The following is a 25,181-nucleotide window of genomic DNA, read 5'->3' as shown; positions in this document are numbered from 1 at the left end:
TTAAATATGTTTTTAGTACATTAATGGATCTTGAGAGAGGAAATGTCATTTTCTGGCTAGGCCTCACTGAGCCATCGGATTTCAACAAAAATATCTTAATTAGTGTTCCGAAGATGAACGAAGGTCTTACGGGTGTGGAACGACATGAAGGCGAGTAGTAAATGACAGAATTTTCATTTTTGGGTGAACTAACCCTTTAAACCTTGTCTTTGAAACCGGGAAAATTAGTTATTTGTGCCATTAAGTTGTGCTATTGAGTTATTTTTGCCACAGATTCGAACCCTTTTGAACTTTCCTGTGTCCTACAGAAATGAGAGATCATCATAAGAGTAATTCTATATATTAATATTATTAATAATAATAATAAATGCTTCATCTGAGGGCCTTTGACTGTAGCTATTTATGACAGACTACTAAAAAGTATTAAAAGTACAGATTTTATTTGACAAAAATACAAAAATAACTTTTCAATTTCAGCAATTTCTAATGTACAAGGTTTTAGTGTCTAACTGTCTGTGAGTAACTAAAAAACTAAAACCTACTACAAGCTCCTGAAACAGTTAAAATCAATCTGAAGAATGCTTCACATGCTAATTTCAAAGATATTTGTGCATCTAATTTATAATTGAAAAAACACAACAAACAATGTTAGCCAACTTCTGTAGCAGCATGTTGTCTGGCATATCTAGACAGAGGGAATGACCCAGTTCTTTTAATATTACAAAGCAGCAAAGTTACAACAATGTCTTCAAGTTCAATTTCTACGGGTGACAAAATAGATTAAGTATATACAGTATATTTGATACATAAAAACCTGAAATGTCATCAGAAACCTGAAAAAAATGCACAACATTTTTCTGTACTAGCGCCGTGGTAAGACTAAGGCCAGACACAGATACAAATGCTTGGCCAACGAGAACATTGACAACAGTCCTCAAGGGGGCGATAGAAATATAATTCTGCAGTTCTTGCCATTGCTAATGCCCACTATCGCACCCCTCAATGAGAATGCAAAGTGTACTTGTGTTGCATTAAGAAGGTTGTGCAAAACTGAGCTAACTAGATGGCATACTTGAACATAATTCGTTTCAGGCATAAAAATACAACAATTAAAATGGTAGCTGTGCTGCTGACATCCTCAGTGGCATTGTGCTTTTGCAAAAACACATTCAACCTCAGTATCTGATATATAAAGCAATCAGAAGTTTCTACAAGACTTCTTAGAATGCCACATTAGTCTCTCATAATAGTTTGGGCATCATTTTAAAACAAAGTACAAAGATAAATAAAATGCAAGCTGGTGTTTTGACCATTGTTGGCCACCATTTCAGTTTGATCCCTAAATGTTTTATGGTCAGTTTATGTAGTTCAAGTTCTCTTCATTTTAGGCTTTTCAGTGCATATGGGTAGTATTTGAGGAAGATCCGTCGTGCAATGTCATATGTGTTGCCTAGTGGTTTGGACGGATATTTCCTCTGGTTGTAGACAAACCCTTTCTCAACCTGGAACACGGCCTGGTTGAACACGTCCTGTTTGAAAGGTCTTCCTCTGTCCAGACACTCCACTAGCGTATTGACAAACAAGCCCCAGCGCTGTAAATAATAGTCTTCCACTAGACCAGCCCACTCCTTGCTGGCGTAGTCCAGGATTTCCCCATCGGGTCCCCATAGGGTGATCTGATTTCGTGCGTTTATATCATACAGCTGCGCCTCGTGCTCGTCCACACCCTGAGACTGAGCCTGCTCAAGCCACACCCCCAAAAGGAAGTGTTCGTTGCTGGAAAGGAGGCGGTCAAGTTCAGGTAAGAGATCGTAGACCAGCACGCCACCAGCGGTCAGCAGGTCAGGAAGCTTTTGGGCCTGTGAATCGAAAAAAGATAATATTTCAAAGCTGTAATATTGTACACACTATGGGTTTTCCCATTGGCAGTGTAGGTTCGAAACAGAGCACAGTTGATATAAAAAAATAATGTGAAATGTGGTAAATGGGTAATGTGAAAGCTGGGAGCGCACCACAGTACCGAACACAAAAATGATGCTCAATTAACAAAGTTCGGGAGGAGCACGTTCAAATTATCTACCCAATCAGTACAATCTGAAGCATATTATATATATACATACAGTGGCATGAAAAAGTATGTGAACCCCTTGCAGAATCTGTGAAAATGAGAATTATTTGAATAAAATAAGAGGGATAATAAAAAATGCATGTTATTTTTTGTTTAGTACTGTTCTGAGTAAGATATTTTACATAAAAGATGTTTGCATATAGTTCACAAGACAAAACAATAGCTGAATTTATTAAAATAACCCCATTCATAAGTATGTGAACCATTGATTCTCAATACTGTGTGTGGTTACCTGATGATCCACGACTGTTTTTATGTTTTGTGATGGTTGTTCATGAGTCTCTTGTTTGTCCTGAGCAGTTAAACTGAGCTCTGTTCTTCAGAAAAATCCTCCAGCTCCTGCAGATTCTTCAGTTTTCAAGCATTTTTGCTTATTTGAACCCTTTTCAGCAGTGACTGAATGATTTCTAGATCTGTGTTTTCACACTGAGGACAACTGAGGGACTCAAACATTCACTGATGCTCCAGAAGGAAACACGATGCATTAAGAGTCGGGGGGTGAAAACTTTTGAATTCAAATATCAAGGTAAATTGTACTTAATTTTTCTGCTGGAAAACATGCAAGTATCTTCTGTTGGTTCCGAAGGGCAGTACTAAATGAAAAACAACGATATTTAAACAAAATAAGAAAAATCGTGACATGTTTTCACCCCCCGGCTCTTAATGCATCGTGTTTTCGTCTGTAGCATCAGTGAATGTTTGAACCTTTTTTAATAGTTGAGTTTGAGTCCCTCAGTTGTCCTCAATGTGAAAAGATGAATCTCAAAATCATTCAGTCACTGCTGGAAAGGGTTCAAATATGCAAAAATGCTTGAAAACTGATGAATCTGCAGGAGCTGGAGGATTTTTCTGAAGAACAGAGCTCGGTTGTTCATGAGTCTCTTGTTTGTCCTGAGCAATAAAACTATCACAAAACATAAAAACAGTCGTGGATCATCAGGTAACCACACACAGTATTGAGAATCAATGCTTCACATACTTATGAATGGGATTATTTTAATAAATTCAGCTATTGTTTAGTCTTGTGAACTAAATGCAAACATCTTTTATGTAAAATATCTTACTCAGACCAGTACTAAACAAAAAATAACATGCATTTTTATTATCCCTCTTATTTTATTAAAATAATTCTCATTTTCACAGATTCTGCAAGGGGTTCACATACTTTTTCATGCCACTGTATATTATATATATATATATATATATATATATATATATATATATATATATATATATATATATATATATATATATATATATATATATTTTTTTTTTTTTTTTTTTTTTTTTAACATGTATTCACAGTATGGATGTCATGGTTTGGTGCATACAGTCAGACAACGAATAGAGTCAGTCACAGGCAATCCACACTCCAATCCAGAAGGCGGCGCACATGGTAATGCAATGCTGTTTGCTAACTACAGCAACAGGAAAAAGCGCAGAAGAGGAACAGATGATCTAGGCATAGATATAGATAATCTCTCAGTGTTTCAACCACGGAAAGACATCAAAAAAACAGCTTGAAAATAATATCTCACATAGCATTACATTTACCTCAGGCAAGTCATTTAGTGTCCGCAGCATGTTAGTTCACTAGAAAAATTAACTCTCACTAACTATACACACTATATTAGTTTCTATGCAAAAAAATAAGGTTTTTGAGGAAAATATTCCAGGATTTTTCTCCATATAGTGGACAACTGGTTGAAGGTCCAAATTGCAGTTCCATTGCAGCTTCAAATGGCTCTACATGATCCCAGACGAGGAATAAGGGTCGTATCTAGTGAAACGATTGGTCATTTACTAAAAAAATTTAAATTTATATACATTTTAACCACAAATGCTCATCTTAGCTCTGCTCCACACATTACATAATCACGTTGGAAAGGTCACACGTGACATAGGTGGAAGGTGACATCTGATTTGGACTGCAGAAAACATCCCCCTAAATTTTCAACTTGTAATGTAGTAGGACTGGTTCACCAATATCAACCACAAACATTAAGTTTGTGTTTACCTGGAAAGCATTCCGTATTTCCTTGTAGAATTCAGTTGTAAGAAGCTGAAGAGCTTGTCGCGTAACGTCCACAAGATCATACCGGAAGGTTTCCAGAGTGACTAACCCTGACGAGGCCTCGAACAGAAGCTTCCATGCCTTGTAGAGGTCAGCCGGTTCATACCAAATGTCTGTTTGCATGTGCATGGACGGCCGATGTACCAAAGGACTCCGGTTGTGGTTCTTGTATTGTGGAAGAGTGCAGTTGTACACGCTATGAAACAAGATTTGCCAGGCCACCGCCAGATTCTCATCCATGCTACCGTAGCGCCGCAAGGCGTATAGCGATACCCACTTGGAAAGGTTGACGGGTTCTTTGCGCCAGGCCAGCTCGCTCATGAGTTCGTACACAACTGGATTCTGTTCGATGCCTTCGGGAGTCAAACCCAAACCCACTAGGGTTGAATTCGGGAAGCGGATGGCATTGAAGGGGCCAGAGTTAATGCTCTCCACCGTTCCAAAAAGACCGCTATTCCCTCCAAAGTTGTGCAGCATGCACCAGATAAACGGTTGGCCGTAGAAGGAGTTTGTGGAAGAGTAGACAGGCATGGATTCAGCAAAGAGATCCAGGACAATCATGCGCCCCAGGGGGACGCCGTGTAACAAGGCCTTGACCTGGTCTGGTTTCCAGAACGAAGGGTCACTGATAAATAGCCAGCCCTGCATCAGCCAAATTGCTTGAGGGTCCACTGCCAGAGAGAGAGAGAGAGAGAGCAAACAGGAGAGGATAAGTGATCTACGCATCTGTGTAAGCAGTTGTGAGGGTGCCATGCCTCAGTCCATCACGTGTTTAAGAACCCCAACTGTGCCCCAGAAAAGAAACAGGTCAGTTGTGGGTTTTAAAACGAGAGCAAATGCAAAAATTAGCAACTTCAACATCTAGGACAATACCACTTTTCGACATCAAAAACTTGTTGGTGCAAAACGGCATAGTTACCTGAAGTCATAGTACTGAAAACAGCACGGCTGATAGATGCCAGGTACGTGGGGTCAGAAGAGGCTGGGATCATCTCATTAAAGGTGTCTGTGTTGTAAATGTGGTCTGTTCCAAACTCCGCAATGACCTGAGTCAAAAAGAGCGCTCCTATTCGCTGGAAGAGCGGGTCGCGTGGGTCCAGCACGTAGGCGCAGGAGTAGGTACAGTTAAAATGGCTCCAGGGGCTCAGCTTGGTCACATTTGCTTGGGGAAACAACCTAGAGGACATTGATAAATGTGATTATTTCTGTCTTTACTATCACATAGCTGCTAAATAGATGAAAACAAGTTGTTCTTTACACATTTTTATTGCACTGGCCATATCCATAGAAAAATTATGTATTATGTTTGAATGCCACATCATGGCGAATAACAAAAATCATGCAATTAACAAAAAGCTATAGAAGACATTTTTTGTTTAAAGGTGATAGAGAGGATTTTTTCGTCGACTGAGAAAACCAAAGACTGTTACTGAGTTTTTGAAATGAGCGCATGCGTAAGAACAGCTCCCCTCCTTCACAGCTCATTTCAAGGAACGCCTCCCAAAACTCGTGCACGAGTATTGGAACAAGAGTGTTTACCACCGGCATTCGCTGTGTCGTGTTTTTTGGAATCCTTATGTCGGACTCACCGCAGGTAACTCATAATCTGCAGTTGTTACTCCTGTTTCCTGACAAAAACATTGCATGCGGCGCATGTGGAGTGTGGAAAGTTACTGGAGCGCGCAGCCGCGCACGTCTCTCACAACGAACGTCACGGCAGTGATTGACAAGCCAGAGGGCCAATCGTTTACGCGATGATCGCGTAAACGATTGGCTGATGTTTTTAAGGCCCTACCTCGTGCACAGATGATGTATATTAATATTATTCCTTTCAGTGCACCTAATAGTCTTTTATCAGTTAGTAAAGACAGTTTCAAGTAATATTGCAAAAATGTATAAAACAAAACATCCTCTTTAGCACCTTTAATACAAGACAAAACTTCAGGTGGTACTTTTTAAACACATCAATTAAACATATCTCTGGACAATATATATTAAAAACGGGTCAGTCCAGTAAAATATGCCTGAAGCGACAACTAGTGAAAACAGTATTACCTGGTAATACCTTCAGGTACGATTCCTGAAAAAGCAGGCAATACAGGAATCATCCCAAAAGATCTCATACGCTCCAAGATTTTAAGCTGCAGGAATAAAAGGTACAATGTTTAAAATAATGTTTAAATGCAACTAGATTTGTACATTTTCTGATGGTGCTTGCCTATGCAAAAGTTGTTATCATAATGCTAGGGTGTTGTGGGTGGTTGGAATGCTTTGCTCTGCGGCTTTTGTATGATTGATACCCACAAGTCTCTATGAAGACCTCTCCGGAGCAGAAGGGGGCGGTAATGCACCAATAAGCTGGATGCCAACCGCCGTAAAACAAGAAAGAAGAAGAAGCTTTATCATATCAAAAGACTGCTCAGTACCTGCAAGTTGAGCTGTTTGACATGCCAGGACTGAGGAAGCGGTCCTCCCCACTGAAACAGGTTTCCCATCCGGTTCCACGCTAGAAAAGCTGGGCCTGTGAAGAAGCGATCCATCTCTGTCTGGTTCAGACCGAGAGACAGATAAACCTACAGTACATCAGGAAAAGAATACAGGCAAATATAAAACACAATACTCTGAAAATATGCATGGTAGCACTTAATAGATCAGTCCTGTTCCCCATGTATGTACCTAGGATTATAGTATAGGGCTGCAACGATTAATCGCGATTAATCGTTTGCAAAATAAAAGTCTGTGTTTACGTAATATATATGTGTGTGTTCTGTGTATAATAATTATTTATATATAAATACACACACATTCATGTATATATTTAAGAAAAATGTTATATTTATATATAAAATATTTATGTTTATATGTAATATAAAATATATATAAATATATATATATTTATAATACATGCATATATTTCTAAACTTTATACCTGTATGTGTGTGTATTTATATATACATAATTATTATACACAGAACACATACATATATATTACGTAAACACAGACTTTTATTTTGCAAACGATTAATCGCGATTAATCGTTGCAGCCCTATTATAGTATTTGCAATAACTGGGTAATAACTAGGTACTAACCCCGAACCTAACCTTAAACTACATACAGTACACTGTAAGTACAAGTGCATGCACTACATTTATAAAACTAAATTTTTTTGAATGAAATACTCTCACCTCTATCCATAGCACCTCCTGTCCAGTGAATGCCAGTGGAAGATTTATGCCATTCAGTGCCATCCAATCAATCTCCCTTTGCCATCTTGGCCAATCCCACCACACAGAGGAGTAACTCTGGGTACACACATTCTGATAGTACCTAAACCTAGAGTCACACAAACACTAAAATAGATGAATTTGCTGAAATAGTGTCTCCAGAGATTTGATGGCACAGCTCAATGATTGTTATCGCCTACTTAACAATGCTGTTTACTGTTTTGGAGCTGTGTGGAACACGACCTCATTCATAACGTCATATTCACATTGTGTGGAAATCACTGTTCGTCGGCGTCTCTGAGAGTCACATAGCACAGGCCTGCTCATGCAGAACTAACAAGACAAACACAATCAGACAAAAAATGTCTGGCTACTACAAAACAATAGCAGAGAGAACTATCAACAATGCTGCATTTTTTTCTCAATGGCCTTCAAATCACACACACAACACAGGCTGTCCTGATTGGATCTACATGGGAACATGTAGAAGAAATAAAAACAACTGCTCATGGAATGACAAGCTGCCTGCAGAAACACAAACAACAAAATGAACAAAGACAGACAATCTTACCTAGACAGCTAATAAAGTGTGCATTAGTCAGGTTAAAAGCTTTGTGGGTTAAAATGATGGGTTTAGTTGAACAAATCTGAACTACTTTACATTACAAAATACATTAAATAGTTTAGATTAATCACGTTGAGAAAAATAGTGATACTAGTTATTAGTATATTAGTATTTTGTTTGATATCTGTGCTACAACAAAAGTTGCGTCCCAAATGATGCACTATACACTATGTACTCATCCATGTAGTGCATGAATTGTATAAGGTTATTTTTTTCATTAAAGGGTTAGTTCAGCCAAAAACGAAAATAATGTCATTAATTACGCACCCTCATGTCGTTCCAAATCCGTGAGACCTTCGTTCATCTTCAGAACACAAATTAAGATATTTTTGATAAAATCCGATGGCTCAGTGAGGCCTGCATTGACAGCATGTTAATTAACACTTTCAGATACACAGAAAGCTACTAAAGACATATTTAAGTGTACAGTGGTTCAACCTTAATGTTATGAAGCTTATGATTCATAACGCTCTGAAGCTTCCTGAGCAATGTTTTGAAATCGGCCATCATTATATAGGTCGTTATTTTGGTTTTTTTGGTGCACCAAAAATATTGTCATCGCTTTATAATATTAACCACTGTACTCACATGAACTGATTTAAATATGCTTTTAGTACATTAATGGATCTTGAGAGAGGAAGTACCATTGCTGTGAATGCAGGACTCACTGAGCCATCGGATTTCAACAAAAATATCTTAATTTGTGTTCCGAAGATGAACGAAGGTCTTACGGGTGTGAAACAGCATGAGGGTGAATAATAAATGACATTATTTTCACTAACCCTTTAAGAACTCCTTATTTTGTAATGCCAACAATGAAGACACCTGATGATAACAAGCAGAATCACCGAAGCAAAGAGAATTAACAGAGATTTAGATGTTGATTTTATTGAAAATGTCTGGTCACTATTATGGTGATCTGTGTTTCATTTAGTTGGCCAGATTGACTCTGCTTTTTATGTCAGTTTGTGGGTTTTTGTAATGGTGTTTGCTAATTTTACACATTTTAAATCAAGTTTAAATTAATTTGATTAATTCTAACTTATTTTTTATATGTTGAATTTAATTAATAATATTGCTATAGCTACAATTTTATTGAGTAGATAGAGTGTATTTTTGAGCTTCGGGAATATGAAATGTGCAGAATATAGACAGATTCAAGAATTAAAATGCATGCATTTGATAAATGTGCATATGAAAATGCTAAGACCGCATCACAGGAACATTTCGGTTTGAAACATTCTCCAGGGCTTCATTAACTTGAATTATTAAAAGTTATTAATCTATGATAGAAAACTGGAGAGTGTTTTACCTAGTGATCTGTCTGTTGTCAAACAATAAAAGCACATCATAATTATCACCTCTGTGACATCATATAGTTGCACTGTGATGTAATTTATCTGTGCCATTCTTTATATATGATGTCATTTATGGGTCAGTTACAAATAAATAATAAAAAAATAAAATAATAGCCTAGTCCAAGTATGGAAGGTGGCAAGAAACGAGGAGAAAAGTGAACGTGAAACTGAGCTTCAGTCCCTATAAGAAATTTGCAGAATATAGACAAATTCAAGAATTAAAATGCATACATAAAATAAACATGACAATAAATTATAAATATGTAAATGCTAAGGAACATTTAGGTTTAAAAAAAATCCTCCAGAGCTTCATTAACTGGAGAGTGTTTACTGCGATCAGTCTGTTGTCAAACAATGAAATCACAATTATCTACTGTGACATCATTTAGTTGCACTGTGATGTCATTTATCTGTGGAATTCTTTATATATGATGTCATGTATAGGTCATTGACAAATAAATAATAAAAAAATAAAATAATAGGGGAGCACGGGGCACTGGGTTAGTTGTAACACACATGTTTTAAAACTTTCCACACATGCCAGCATCATGAAACTAGTATTTACTAGCTGCCATATTAACACTATATCAAGAAAAATTGTGGCAAAGTTAAAATATCTTTGGAAGATATCATTGAACATTTATTTACCATAGCAAAATTATATTTCTTACTCAAGTTTTTTTTTTTCATCTCTATTTTTGTGTTTATTTAAAATTAGACAAATTTGATATTATTTTAATCTTATATCTGTTATTTAACAGTTGAGATAGTTCTTTAATGCTGATCTAATCTGCAGAAGACATGAGCCAGGATTAAATTCCATTGGTCAGATGGGGCATGTTGTAACACTGCATTACAATGTGCCCCTATTAGAACTATAATATTCTATTCTATACTTTTATGAATTCTATTGATAAACCATGAGAAGAAGGTCAATAAAGACTGAGAGTCAATGTTAAGAAATTATTATTATTATGTTTTGAACTATGCTGTATAGCTGTGTTTTGTACGGAAGAAGATTAGGGCCAAGCAATAATAAAAAAATAAAACCATCTCGAGATTAAAGTTGTTAAATTTCGAGAAAAAAGTCGAGATAAAATTTTTAAAATAAAGTCATTAAATCACGAGAAAAAAGTTGTTAAATTACGAGAACAAACTCGTTAAATTTCGAGAAAAAAGTCTAGGTAAAATGTTGAGAATAAACTCATTAAATTACGAGAATAAAGTCATTAAATTACGAGAAAAAGTTGTTAAATTACGAGAACAAATTCGTTAAATTACGAGAATAAATTCGTTAATTTAATGCCTTTATTGTCAACATTTTATCTCGACTTTTTTCTCGAAATTTAACGACATTTTTCTCATAATATAACGAATTTGTTCTCGTAATTTAACAACTTTTTTCTCGTAATTTAATGCCTTTATTCTCAACATTTTATCTCGACTTTTTTCTCGAAATTTAACGTCATTTTCCTCATAATTTAACGAATTTGTTCTCGTAATTTAACAACTTTTTTCTCGTAATTTAATGACTTTATTCTCAACATTTTATCTCGACTTTTTTCTCAAAATTTAACGTCATTTTTCTCATAATTTTATGAATTTGTTCTCGTAATTTAACAACTTTTTTCTCGTAATTTAATGACTTTATTCTCAACATTTTATCTCGACTTTTTTCTCGAAATTTAACGTCATTTTTCTCATAATTTAACGAATTTGTTCTCGTAATTTAACAACTTTTTTCTCGTAATTTAATGACTTTATTCTCAACATTTTATCTCGACTTTTTTCTCGAAATTTAACGTCATTTTTCTCATAATTTAACGAATTTGTTCTCGTAATTTAACAACTTTTTTCTCGTAATTTAATGACTTTATTCTCAACATTTTATCTCGACTTTTTTCTCAAAATTTAACGTCATTTTTCTCATAATTTAATGAATTTGTTCTCGTAATTTAACAACTTTTTTCTCGTAATTTAATGACTTTATTCTCAACATTTTATCTCAACTTTTTTCTCGAAATTTAACGTCATTTTTCTCATAATTTAACGAATTTGTTCTCGTAATTTAACAACTTTTTTCTCGTAATTTAATGACTTTATTCTCAACATTTTATCTCGACTTTTTTCTCAAAATTTAACGTCATTTTTCTCATAATTTAATGAATTTGTTCTCGTAATTTAACAACTTTTTTCTCGTAATTTAATGACTTTATTCTCAACATTTTATCTCGACTTTTTTCTCGAAATTTAACGTCATTTTTCTCATAATTTAACGAATTTGTTCTCGTAATTTAACAACTTTTTTCTCGTAATTTAATGACTTTATTCTCAACATTTTATCTCAACTTTTTTCTCAAAATTTAACAACATTTTTCTCATAATTTAATGACTTTGTTCTCGTAATTTAACGACTTTTTTAACTTTTTTTAATTTAATGACTTTATTCTCAACATTTTATCTCGAATTTTTTCTCGAAATTTAACGATTTTTTTCTCGTAATTTAACGAGTTTATTCTCAACATTTTATCTCGATTTTTTTCTTGAAATTTAACACGTTTTTTTCTCAAAATTTAACAACTTTAATCTCGAGATGGTTTTATTTTTTTATTATTGCTTGGCCCTAATCCTCTTCCGTAGTTTTGCGATGTGTTTGTCAAATGCAAAAATTAGTTTATTTTTAATAATTAAAAATGCCATTATTTTATATGAACATTTAATAATTGTATTTTATTGACAAACTATTTTAGTTTCTTTGATTACATCAGATAACATTTTAAGCTGTTGTATGGTCATGTTACAATGCACCCCACCTATGGGGCATGTTGTCACATTTCACTTCCATTCTTTCAGGGTAAATCAAGAAAAAAGTAAACACTGTATTAATTAAACAAAGCAATATCAGGACGTGAAAACATCTCACCTGTGCGGTGTGTTGATGCGCAGGACGCCGGTGAGAGGAGGCAGGGGTCGGGGGAGATTTAACTGGTCTCCAGACCAGGACACATGGCAGTTGCAGAAGTATTTCAGATAGTTGTATATCCCGGTGGCCACCGCGACCCCCGTGCTGCCCACTGCTACGATCTTGTTGTTTTTCGCGGATCGCAGCTCACACACGTCTAAAGTGTCATTAGACAGAGTCCTGTTGACTGACACGATGAAATCCCGAGATCTGTTGCCCAGCAGTCGCCTGAGCAGGTCCACCACAGCTCTGGACTGAGTTTTATCGCTCGCTTTCGCTCTGAGATGCGCGAGAGTCTCAAAGTCGCTGCAGACCGACTGCAACAATGTGACGAAGACAAGCGCGAGCAGCGCGCCGCGGTGACGGACTCTCATCTTGAGCTCTGCGACATCAGTTGCATCGGTGCTGCAGATGTAGGTGAAAACTTTAAACTTTTCTACTATTGATTTCCTTCGCGTGAGCAGGAAGCAACGCGTGTCAATGGAGAGGCAGATGACCAATCACGAGACTGGCTCAATGGCCTCTGAGGAGCTTCAACCAATAAGAATTCCAGATTGAAGAAAACGAGGAAACTCTGTTGTGTTCATCACATGATTGTGTGTGATCCCTATAATGACATAAGCAACTGCTATATACAGCTTTTATGAGGCTGTTTAACAGCATAGTCATAGAAAATTATGTCATTATTATTATTAAATTTCCAGTTCTGTGTAATGCACATGTATTAGTAGAATAAATCGAACAACTTTACATAAAAATAGTGAGAAAACCAAAGGCAATTGTGGCAAGGAAAATATGGAAAATAGTCAGGTAAGGAAGGGGAGCCTGAGTTGGCACATATTTAAATAAATGCTAAATACACACTATCAGTCAAAGGTTTGGAAACATTACTATTTTTAATGTTTTTGAAAGAAGTCTCTTATGCTCATTAAAGCTGCATTTATTTTATAATAAATACAGAAAAAACTATAATATCGTGAAATATTATTACAATTTAAAATTATGGTTTTCTGTTTTAATATACTTTAAAATGTAATTTATTTCTGTGATCAAAGTTGTATTTTCAGCATCATTACTCCAGTCTTCAGTGTCACATGATCCTTCAGAAATCATTCTAATATGATGATTTATTATCAATTTTGGAAACAGTTCTGTTGCTTAATTTTTTTATTTTTTTATTTTTATTTTTTTTCAGGATTCTATGATGAATGAAAGGTTAAAAAGAACAGCATTTATTCAAAATATAAATCTTTTCTAACAATATAAATCTTTACTATCAATTTTTATCAATTTATCACATCCGTGCTGAATAAAAGTATTAATTTATTTTAAAAAATTGAAAGAAAAAACATTACTGACTCCAAACTTTTGAATGGTAGTGTATATTGTTACAAAAGATTTCTATTTTAAATAAATGCTGATATTTTTTACATTTTTATTCATTATAGAATCCTGAAAAAGTATCACAGGTTATAAAATAATATTAAGCAGCACAACTGTTTCCAATATTGATAATAAATCAGCATATTAGAATGATTTCTGAAGGATCATGTGACACTGTAGACTGGAGTAATGATGTTGAAAATTCAGCTTTGATCACAGGAATAAATTATATTTTAAAGTATATTAAAATAGAAAACCATCAATTTAAATTGTAATAATATTTCATAATACAGTTGTTTTTTCTGTATTCATTATGAAATAAATGCAACCTTGGTGAGCATAAGAGACTTCAAAATAAAAATTAAAAATAGTAATGTTTCCAAACTTTTGACTGGTAGTGCACTTAATTATTATAATAATTAGGTCATAGTGATAAATAATATTTATTATGTATAATTATTAAATCAACTACAGTAAAGTAACAAAATGCATTTATCAATTTTATTTTTTTATTTTATTTATTTTAAATAATGAGGAAGATAGACACAGCACATTCATTGGAATAAATCAGTGCAAAATCTCCAACATGCCAGAGTAAATGTGTCAAGACTTTTATTTTGAAGGTTGGCTTGACGGAAGCCAATGCTGCGTTTAAAAGTTACTGTTCAGAATTTGTAATTTCACTATTTCCATGAAGCTTCGAGAAGGATGTAAGTATAATTAAATTAAAATATTTTGTAGGTTTATAAACTATATGTTTATGAAATGATAAGGAAGCTCAGAAAGTTGAGCAAACAAACACGTGGAGATTTGCACCTCCAGGTCTCTATAGATTCTACAGGAGCATCTGTTTGACAACTGCTTACACATACCTAATTAAATATTATACACATATACACTGTGTATACACTGTACACTTCATTATACACTGAAGATATGTGAAGCTCACTGTGAATTATTGCTCAAATCTCTGTTTATTATTTACCTAAGCAAGAGCTGCACTCATGTACATGCACACATTGTAGTGAAAACCTCTCTGTTATTTATTTATTTCACAGATCTGTGTTTATTGTAACCATGTCAGAAGAGGTTCTGCTGGCTCGAGTGAAGGCTTTGGAGGAGGAGGTGGGGAGATTGAGAGCTCAGTTGAAAGTAGAGAGAGATGGAGCTGGGACAGAGGACAGGACTGAAGCATCAGACAGCTTCAAACCTCAGGAAGGTGAAGAGAACAGATCCAAGCAGAAGAAACGAGGAGCAGAGAGGCCCTTTGACTTCTCTGCACACCCTCGCAGACATGTGGCACTGCGGCTGGCATACCTCGGCTGGCAATATCAGGGCTTCGCCGTCCAAGAAAACACAGACAACACTGTTGAAGCCCGGCTGTTTGAGGCACTGCTGAAGACTAAACTGATCCAGGACAGACAGACCTCCAACTATCATCGCTGCGGCCGCACAGATAAAGGAGTCAGTGCTTTCTCTCAGGTACCCACAATCGTGAAAAATAGAAATTAAACAATTATACAATATAATTTATTTTTCTGTCAGTGCCTGATAACCAATATTTAGAACCAATTGTTACTTATTTAATTTTGACACAATTATAATAATTAAACTGTAACAACTGCAAGCTTAACACGAATGACAAATATTTTAAAAACAATAATTGTTATTACAGTTTTTTTTGTGATCTAAATATATTGTTTTTATATTTTGTAAAGTTATGGATTCTTACGGTGGCCGAGAGAGCTCAACGCGCTGCAAATGAGAAAACATCTTCATCAGTTTGACAACACATGCGCTGCAAACTCCACAACACTTACAAATAGTGAAACGCGCTGCAAATAAAGAAAACATCTTCATCAGTTTGACAACACATGCGCTGCAAACTCCACAACACTTACAAATAGTGAAACGCGCTGCAAATAAAGAAAACATCTTCATCAGTTTGACAACACACGCGCTGCAAACTCCACATGTTTTCTTTATTTGCAGCGCGTTTCACTATTTGTAAGTGTTGTGGAGTTTGCAGCGCATGTGTTGTCAAACTGATGAAGATGTTTTCTTTATTTGCAGCGCGTTTCACTATTTGTAAGTGTTGTGGAGTTTGCAGCGCATGTGTTGTCAAACTGATGAAGATGTTTTCTTTATTTGCAGCGCGTTTTTCTTTTTGTAAGTGTTGTGGAGTTTGCAGCGCATATGTGTTGTCAAACTGATGAAGATGTTTTCTTTATTTGCAGCGCGTTTTTCTTTTTGTAAGTGTTGTGGAGTTTGCAGCGCATATGTGTTGTCAAACTGATGAAGATGTTTTCTTTATTTGCAGCGCGTTTTTCTTTTTGTAAGTGTTGTGGAGTTTGCAGCGCATATGTGTTGTCAAACTGATGAAGATGTTTTCTTTATTTGCAGCGCGTTTTTCTTTTTGTAAGTGTTGTGGAGTTTGCAGCGCATATGTGTTGTCAAACTGATGAAGATGTTTTCTTTATTTGCAGCGCGTTGAGCTCTCTCGGCCACCGTAGATTCTTGATATTCAGGTTATATCCATTCAATTTATATTTCTGTAAATTGTGTCTGATAACTTGTATTTAGAACCAATTTTTTATTTTTTTACATTGTTATAATCTAATGATTACTTATTATTTTGTCAAACTAAATGCATAATATGAATTGCAAATATTTTAGTAGTAATTATTATTATTTATGCCATTACATCAATGTTTTTTTTTTTTGTGATCTGACTAGTCATAATTTTTTTTTTTTAATTTATGGATTCATGATATTCACTTTTTTTTCTCTTGGTTATATCTATATATTTAGAACCAATTATTATTAATTATTTAATTTTGACACAATAATAAATCACTCAATTATAACTAAAAACATAACATGAATTGTGAATATTTTAATAAAATGGTATTATTATTAAAATGTTATCAGGCACTGACAGAAATACAGATATATCTCAGGAATCCATGACTTTTCAAAATATGAAAATATATTTATGACTACATAAATCACAAAGAATATCATAAATTGAATGCAATAAATATTATTATTATTATTATTTTTAATAATCATGATGATTATAATAATAATAATAATACTATTTATGGCATTACATTTATGCCTTTTTTTGTGATTTATGTAGTCATAAATATATTTTCATATTTTTAAAAGTCATGGATTACTTACTATATATATATATATAATTTCTGTCAGTGCCTGATAACTTTTTAGAACCCATTTTTAATTAGTTGATTTTGCAACAATAATAAATTATCATTTGATTATAACAACTAAAAGCATAACATGCATTTGATTTATTTAAAAATAAATAATAATAATAATAATAATTAATATTATTTATGCCATTACATTTATTTATGCAGTTTTTTGTGATCTGCATATTCATACATTTATTTTCATATTTTATTCTGTCCTGTACAGTTCCTGATATTGACTTTTTTCTCCAGGTTATATCCATTGATCTGCGCTCCACGCAGTATGGAGGAGGTTTAGGTGTGACTGTCCCGGCTGACGTGGAGGTCAAAGGCAAGGCTTCTGCAGAAGAATTACCCTATGTGAAGATACTTAATCGAGTCCTGCCACAGGACATTAGGATCCTGCAATGGGCCCCTGTAGAAAGCGGCTTCAGTGCACGCTTTGACTGCCAGTCCAGAACATACAGATACTACTTTCCTCATGGAGACTTGGATGTGGAAAACATGGCAGAGGCTGCTAAACGGTCAGTAGATGAAAACTTCAACACTATAACCACATCTCAAAAACATCACTCATATTGTTCCAAACCTGTATGAGTTTCTTTCTTCTGTTGAACACAAAGGAAGATATTTTGAAGAATGTTGGCAACCAGAGAGTTGATGGACCCCATAGTATTTCCTCAATGGCTACCGTCAACTGTTCATACCAACATTCTTTAAAATATCTTCCTTTGAGTTCAACAGAAGAAAGGGTTTGGAACAACATGAGGGTGAGTAAATGATGACAAAATGTTCATTTTTTGGGTGAACTGTCCCTTTAAGTGCCTGAGCACAATGACTTCTTCTTTATGTTTCCCTGGCCATGCAGGTATGAGGGAACACATGACTTCAGGAACCTGTGTAAGATGGATGTAGGTAATGGAGTCTTGCAATTCCAAAGGACCATCTTGTCTGCCAGCATCCAGCCAGCCCAACTCAACCCCACCTGCCCTAATGACCCTCACCAACTCTATGTCTTCCAGGTCAAAGGTCTTGCTTTCCTCTATCACCAGGTAAGGAGCCCACTAGTGTTGTTTTTGGCGGCCTGTTTTAATTTTAGTTTTAGTCTAGTCTTTGTGTCAAGCGGTCATTTTAGTTTTTTATTAGTTTTAGTCACGTTCATACTCTTTTTAGTCTAGTCAAGTTTCAGTCAACTAAAAGTCTGAGCATTTTAGTCAGAATTATCCATTACTATTTTCGTTTAGTTTTAGTCGACAAAAACTGATGACATTTAGTCTAATTTTAGTCAATGAAAATTGTATTTTAGTCTCTTTTTAGTAATGCAATTCTATTTAACTCAGTCAATATAGTCTAAGTACCTAGTAGTATAGACGAAACCAAAATTTTCTTTTAGCCAAACCCATTTTAAACAAGGTTATCTTATTATATTATTGTTACCAATACCTTATAATGCCTTGAGATGTCTCTTAACCCTTTAAGACCTAAAACAAGCTTTAGAATAAGCTTGATTTTTGTTAAGATTTTAGTAATTGCTAATTTTTCTTTTTAATGTTTATTTAAGTACATCAAGTTAAACTACATGAAAATGAGAAATGTTTCATTGGCAGCTAGCTGAAATATGTATTTTTGAAATATTTTATTTCAAGTAACAAAAATGTTTTATTTTTCTTATGGTTTTACGTTTGGTTAACTATAATAACCCTGCCTGGAATAAAATATTAAAACTCCATGAGCATTTTACTAGCTATGCCAAGCTCTAAAATATATTTTCTGGTAGAAGTTGTGAGTAAAGATTTTTTTTTTTTAATTCTTATCCTTAATCCCTATGTAGTAAATCACAAATGTCTGGAAGACTCGTGTAAATTAATTAGTTAAAAAGAGAAAACCCTGAAGAGTGTTAAGCTCCTAAAACTATTAAAATAATTAATTAAATTATTACAATAATAATGTTATTTATTCTTTTTATTTACAGAAACTAAGAGCATCTATAGATTAAAATAAGTTTCAAAAACAACTTTTGGGACTTGGTACTACACTATTCAGTATTCATTAGTAGCTAGTATTCCATTCAGATCATAACCGATCTTTGATTTTCCAGGTTCGCTGCATGATGGCTTTGCTGCTGCTGATTGGACAGAAACTCGAAGCTCCAGAAATCATTGATCAGCTGCTGGATGTGGAGAAAAACCCAAGGAAACCTCAATACAGGTGGGTTTTATTTCAACATTTCCACATCTAAGCCTGGATCCCATGCTTTTCCATCATTTTTTGGTTTAGACTGGATTAGTGCTTACATTTCAGACCTGTAGGAATTTTAGTTTTCATGACTAAATTAGTGACCATTAAAATCATCATGAAATCAAAATTCTTTTTCGTTCACTGGTGCAAGGACGGGGCAACCTGTCACTCACATAAAATCCACCAATAGCAAACCATAACCATCCAATCAATTCCAAATGGACAAAATTGAATCCTGCCCCACCTTGTTTGAGAAGTCGTTTCATTTGAATATACATCACAGACGATCTCAACTTCAGTTTCATACCAACTTTAATTCTAGTTCCTGTGTTTTGTAGTATGGCGGTGGATTATCCTTTGGTTCTGTATGACTGCCACTTCGAGGGTGTGCATTGGAGGAATGAAACGGAGGAGGAGAACCACATCCTGAACTCGATGCACCAACACTGGGTTCAGAATGCAGTCAAGACGCAGGTTCTGCTCGGCATGATCCAAGGCCTTCAGAGCACAACCACAGGTGTGTGTTCATATTGAAACTATTGATGTTTGGAGTGAAATACTAACATATGCCTGCTTTTTTATCAAAAAAAGTAGTATGTGAAACCATTATGAAACAGTTATTTTTCTGTTTTTGTATTTTAGGGGTGACTTCTCTGCAGTGCTGGCTCATGGAGGGCTCCAGGCAGAGGAAGTACCAGCCTCTTCTGGAGCGGCCGCGCTGTGAGAGTTTGGAGTCCAGGATCCAGCACTTTGTGAAGAGGGGAAGACTGGAGCAAGAAGAAGGAGAGAACGGGGAGGAGATGACTGTGTTCAGGGGGAAAAGATCAAAACATTCCCATCTGACGACAACAAACCAACTCCAGGAGCAAAACCATGGAGCAAAAACTGAGGATAGCCTGTAAACTTCCAGTTATGAACCTTTACATATTCTGCTTTGACTTTAAAGTGACTCGAAGGCAAAACAGAAACATTTTTCTTAATTTCTTTTTTTACCTTTGTTCTCTCGGTAGCACAAATACATAATTTTCTGCCTTGCACAAAGTAACACTTTTATTAAAGGATTGCTCCATGTGTTTTGATCATGTGTGAATTTGCATTTGAAAATAATTCTATATTCCTCATTCATACAAGAGATCAGGGTAGAGATGTGTCCTTAAAGGATTAGTTCACTTTAAAATGAAAATTACCCCAAGCTTTACTCACCCTCAAGCCATCCTAGGTGTATATGACATTCTTCTTTCTGATGAACACAATCGGGGTTATATTAATAAATATCCTGATGCATCCGAGATTTATAATGGTAGTGAATGGGAAACAACGAGTATGAAGCTCAAGAAAGTGTCTCCATCCATTATAAACGTACTCAACACGATAGGAGTGTTAAAGGATTAGTTCACTTTCAAATAAAATTTTCCTGATAATTTACTCACCCCCATGTCATCCAAGATGTTCATGTCTTTCTTTCTTCAGTCAAAAAGAAATGAAGGTTTTTGATGAAAACATTCCAGGATTTTTCTCCTCATAGTGGACTTCAATGGTCTCCAAACGGTTGAAGGTCAAAATTACAGTTTCAGTGCAGCTTCAAAGGGCTTTAAACGATACCAGACGAGGAATAAGGGTCTTATCTAGCGAATTGATTGGTCATTTTCTAAAAAAATAAAACTGTATATCTGGCGGAAGCTAAATATTTTACTTTATGACTTGTTAAATATGGATATTTTTCTTACACAAATGCATCGTTTTGCTTCAGAAGGACTTTATATAAGTTTATAATGGATGGATGCACTTTCTTGAGCTTCATACTCATTGGTCCCGTTCACTGCCATTATAAAGCTCGGATGCATCAGGATATTTATCAATATAACTCAGATTGTGTTCATCAGAAAGAAGAAAGTCATATACACCTAGGATGGCTTGAGGGTGAGTAAATCTTGGGTTAATTTTCATTTTAAAGTGAACTAATCCTTTAAAGCTGGAAATGACCAATTACTGTCCGTATTGTATTGGCTAAATTTACTGATTTTAAAAATGAAATCCATGTGGTTGATTTATTAATGCCACATCTTCACCCAGAATATGTTGCATTTTTTAAAATGTCCTCCTTTGTAAATAAGTAACTTTGTTATACAAATGTCAGCAAAATCAGCTCAACAAAACATGAACTGATGTTATCCAGATCTGTTTAATTATCATTTAAATTAATTTTTAAATATCTTACAACTATTTATGCAGTTTCAAAAAGATAATTTGCTTAAACTTTACAATAAGGTCTCACTTGTTACTGCTATTTAAAGGTGCCCTTGAATCAAAAATTGAATTTACCTCAGCATAGTTAAATAACAAGAGTTCAGTACATGAAAAAGACATACATTGAGTTTCAAACCCCATTGCTTCCTCCTTCTTATATAAATCTCATTTGTTTAAAAGACTTCCGGAAAACATGCGGATTTCAACATAACACCGACTGTTACGCAACAGTCGGGATCATTAATATGTATGACCCCAATATTTGCATATATGCCAGCCCATGTTCAAGGCATTAGACAAGGAAAGGCAGTATTAACGTCTGCATCTGTGCACAGACAAGGTAAGCCAGCAAGAACAACAGCAAAAAATGGCAGATGGAGCAATAATAACTGACATGATCCATGATATCATGATATTTTTAGTGGTATTTGTAAATTGTCTTTCTAAATGTTTCGTTAGCATGTTGCTAATGTACTGTTAAATGTGGTTAAAGTTACCATTGTTTCTTACTGTATTCACGGAGACAAGAGCCGTCGCTATTTTCATTTTTAAACACTTGCAGTCTGTATAATTCATAAACACAACTTCATTCTTTATAAATCTCTCCAACAGTGTAGCATTAGACATTAGCCACAGAGCATAGCCTCAAACTCATTCAGAATCAAATGTAAACATCAAAATAAATACTTTACTCACATAATTCGAAGCATGCATACAGTATGCATGACGAACATCTTGTAAAGATCCATTTGAGGGTTATATTAGCTGTGTGAACTTTGTAAATGGACTGTAATATGGTCAAGAGCTCGTGTGGCAGGGAGCAGGCGAATTAAAGGGGCGGCGCGCTGCCAAAATCAGTGTATATTTAATGATGCCCCAAAATAGGCAGTTAAAAAATTAATTTAAAAAAATCTACGGGGTATTTTGAGCTGAAACTTCACAGACACATTCAGGAGACACCTTAGACTTATATTACATCTTGTGGAAAAGCATTCTTGGGCACCTTTAATGCATTAGCTAACATGAACTAAAAATGAGCAATATCTTTTTTAGAGCAATTATGAATGTAAAAATACAATTGATTGATTTTTCATGTTAGCTGACAGTGCATCAACTACTGCTATCAAATACAACTTTAAAATTTGCTAATCCTATACATTTTTAAAACTTTAGATTTAGTTCATGTTGGAAGTATCATTAATAAATGATGTAGATGTTCATTGTTAGTTCATGTTAACTTGTGTAGTTAACTAATGAGACTAATGTAAAGTATTGCATATGATTTTCTTATAAATATATGAATGCAAATGGTGCCAAGAGCCTGGAAAACTAGTCTAATTACATGTTAATTTTGACAGCACAGCATGTATCCAACTTAATGAAAAACTGTATTGATTTTTTTCTTTGTTAAACTTGTACTGTAGTGATTATATTCAATTTGCTGCATCAGAAGAAATTTGACATTGAACATTTATTAAGAAAATTAGAAACTGTACAACAAAAAAAAGTGGATGCGGAACATAAGCCGCCAACAAATGAATCATGTAATTAAAGAACTACATGTCAACATCCCTGAGAAAAACAGTGACACAAGCACCATCCATGTTGACATTTGTGCTGGATCTTGCAGGGCTTCTTGCATGTCGCCTAATAAGGTGCTTTTCTTTATGTGTTCTTCTGATATCTCTTCATCCTCCTGACTAAATCGACTTCTCAGGTCATTTCCCCAGCATTATCAACCAATGTGTCTGCTGCGGACTGGTGGAAATGACTGGGAAAATGTTGGCAGAACAAAACACCACTTCCCCATCCAAGCCAAGTATTTTTTTTTTTTACAGCTCTTGACTCTTCGGTTTAGGCTGGAGCCCGTGATCTAGATCCTTTCAGCTGTGAGAGACAAAATATGCATATTTCATCTGATAAATCTTCACTCAAAACTGAACGTCACCTTGTCACTGCATGAAAAAGACATTTCTGTTATGTTTCAGAATAAAAAGATCTGTAAATGATGACAGATTTGGAAATAAACATGGCATATACTTACATTTTTTTGGTCTCAATGAGATTTTTTGCTTTTAACTCCGAAATAACAGAGGACAGTGAAGTCACTTTTCTCTTTAACCTTTTAATCATGGCATTCTTCAGTTTAATTTTTTTTCTGCAGGCCTCAATCTTTCCCAGGACCAGGTTCAAATTGTGCTTCTGCTTCTTTGCCGACTCGATCTCTTGCTTTTCTGCCATTGAGTCTGAAGACCAAGAACGGTAGCAGTGATCATGTCTAACTGCAGTGATACATATTTCAGTGGGATAAATCACTGGCGTCCCACTGGATTCATCCATGTCCAGATCCGAAGCGTCTTCCTCCTTCACAAACTCATCTAAAACGACCTCCTCCTCCACAAACTTTCTTTTGGAATCACTTTTCAGACTGTAAGTATGAAATTCATGATTTTCATAATTTTCCATATTCTTCCGCCTTTTATATAATTTGGACCATGCCATCTTAAAGGAGTCCGGGATCAAAAATTTGGTGGGAACAGCCGTTTTAGCAAGGCACACTTGACCTTTGTTGTTCTTGTAGAAACAGCTGTCTTCAAAGTGATGGGAACATATGCGAGAATATGGAGATGGCTTGAAATTGTGACGTCTCATGTTCGCCATCCACCGATGCAGCCGATCTTTATCACCTAATGGGAAACTGTGAGGGAAATTAATGGATAGATGGGTTAGAGAATGGGAGAGATTGCCAATGAGGTAAAATAAAAAAAGCCATATCATAAAAGTAGTATTATTCTTAGAATAATAATAAAAAAATCACTTTTTGTATTTAACAGAAAAGGGATTTGAACTGGGAATGGGATTTTGTAAACTATAATTTTAACTTTTTTTTAAAAATAAGGTTTTAAGTGTTAAAAGAACCTCCTGGTACTATAGTAAAAATACTATAGTAATTTATAGTAAATAATATAGTGTTTTTGAACCATACTATAGTAAAGTACTTGAATTAATTTGTTGTGGTATTTCTATAGTTGCTGTGATAATATAATAAATATAGTAATATAAACAAATTAGCCAAAACTGTACTAAGTTTTCTACAACTATAGGGTATATACTACAATATGGACTACAGTTTACTGTAGTAAAAACTAAAGTATACTACAGTATTTATTACAGTTTATCAGTTCACTATAGTTAATACTACTGTATACATAGCATTCATTAACAAGGTGTTGTAAATATTATAATATATACAGTATACTACAATTTACTATAGTATGGTTCAAAAACATTATAGTTTACTATAAATTACTATAGTATTTTTTCACCTGGGTGCTAAATTAAGATTTCTCTTATTAGCTATTTTGCACATTTAGGTTATTAAATGGGCTACTTTTTAAAAAACAATTAACATACACAAAATGTTATCGTCTATTATTCATTACAAGACAGAATTCTTAATATGTATACATTTATGAATTGCACGCGATTGATCTAAAGACAGTTTTGACAAAGTGACTGGACGGTTAAATAAGTTAAATAACCAACTGACCGATGAAAACTAATACTGGACCCTGGTGAGTGACGATTAGTACAATCCACAACTGCACACGACATGTTTAAATCTCAAAACACTAGCGACACATCCTGACAACAACAACACAACTTCTGTCTTTCGTTCAGCGGTGGCGCGCAGACGTGAGCAGCGCATTACCGCCCCCTCATGTA

At 34.9% G+C, this 25,181-nt stretch overlaps 3 protein-coding genes across 4 annotated transcripts; 1 reads left to right on the top strand and 2 right to left on the bottom strand.

Moving 5' to 3' along the window:
- Positions 1 to 517: 517 nt before the first annotated feature.
- naglu (N-acetylglucosaminidase, alpha) lies at positions 518 to 12,840 on the bottom strand. Of its 2 annotated transcripts, none has more exons than XM_067378073.1 (7): positions 12,334 to 12,840; positions 7,389 to 7,536; positions 6,629 to 6,775; positions 6,258 to 6,343; positions 5,122 to 5,378; positions 4,146 to 4,873; positions 518 to 1,859 (listed from the first exon to the last, which is right to left on the bottom strand). In XM_067378073.1, exons 1-7 carry the CDS (start codon positions 12,744 to 12,746, stop codon positions 1,380 to 1,382), a joined length of 2,259 nt encoding a protein of 752 aa, XP_067234174.1. In that variant the 5' UTR covers positions 12,747 to 12,840; the 3' UTR covers positions 518 to 1,379. The 2 variants fall into 2 exon arrangements, with proteins under 2 accessions (XP_067234174.1, XP_067234175.1); XM_067378074.1 differs by having other exon boundaries at positions 7,389 to 7,553; positions 12,334 to 12,412.
- A 1,538-nt stretch (positions 12,841 to 14,378) lies between these two features.
- pus3 (pseudouridylate synthase 3) lies at positions 14,379 to 20,340 on the top strand. Its single transcript, XM_067378159.1, has 7 exons — positions 14,379 to 14,465; positions 14,814 to 15,237; positions 17,223 to 17,494; positions 17,839 to 18,022; positions 19,069 to 19,178; positions 19,547 to 19,725; positions 19,851 to 20,340. The coding sequence occupies exons 2-7, from the start codon at positions 14,833 to 14,835 to the stop codon at positions 20,108 to 20,110; spliced, it is 1,410 nt and encodes a 469-aa protein (XP_067234260.1). The 5' UTR covers positions 14,379 to 14,465; positions 14,814 to 14,832; the 3' UTR covers positions 20,111 to 20,340.
- An 856-nt stretch (positions 20,341 to 21,196) lies between these two features.
- Positions 21,197 to 25,138, bottom strand: si:ch211-40k21.9 (THAP domain-containing protein). Its single transcript, XM_067378249.1, has 3 exons — positions 25,006 to 25,138; positions 23,500 to 24,153; positions 21,197 to 23,342 (listed from the first exon to the last, which is right to left on the bottom strand). The coding sequence occupies exons 1-3, from the start codon at positions 25,068 to 25,070 to the stop codon at positions 23,339 to 23,341; spliced, it is 723 nt and encodes a 240-aa protein (XP_067234350.1). The 5' UTR covers positions 25,071 to 25,138; the 3' UTR covers positions 21,197 to 23,338.
- Positions 25,139 to 25,181: the final 43 nt, after the last annotated feature.

This window comes from Chanodichthys erythropterus, chromosome 23 (assembly GCF_024489055.1).
Source record: "Chanodichthys erythropterus isolate Z2021 chromosome 23, ASM2448905v1, whole genome shotgun sequence".
Classification (NCBI taxonomy): domain Eukaryota; kingdom Metazoa; phylum Chordata; class Actinopteri; order Cypriniformes; family Xenocyprididae; genus Chanodichthys; species Chanodichthys erythropterus.
The sequence above is the reverse complement of the archived record's forward strand: the minus strand, read 5'-3'. Positions and strand labels throughout refer to the sequence as shown.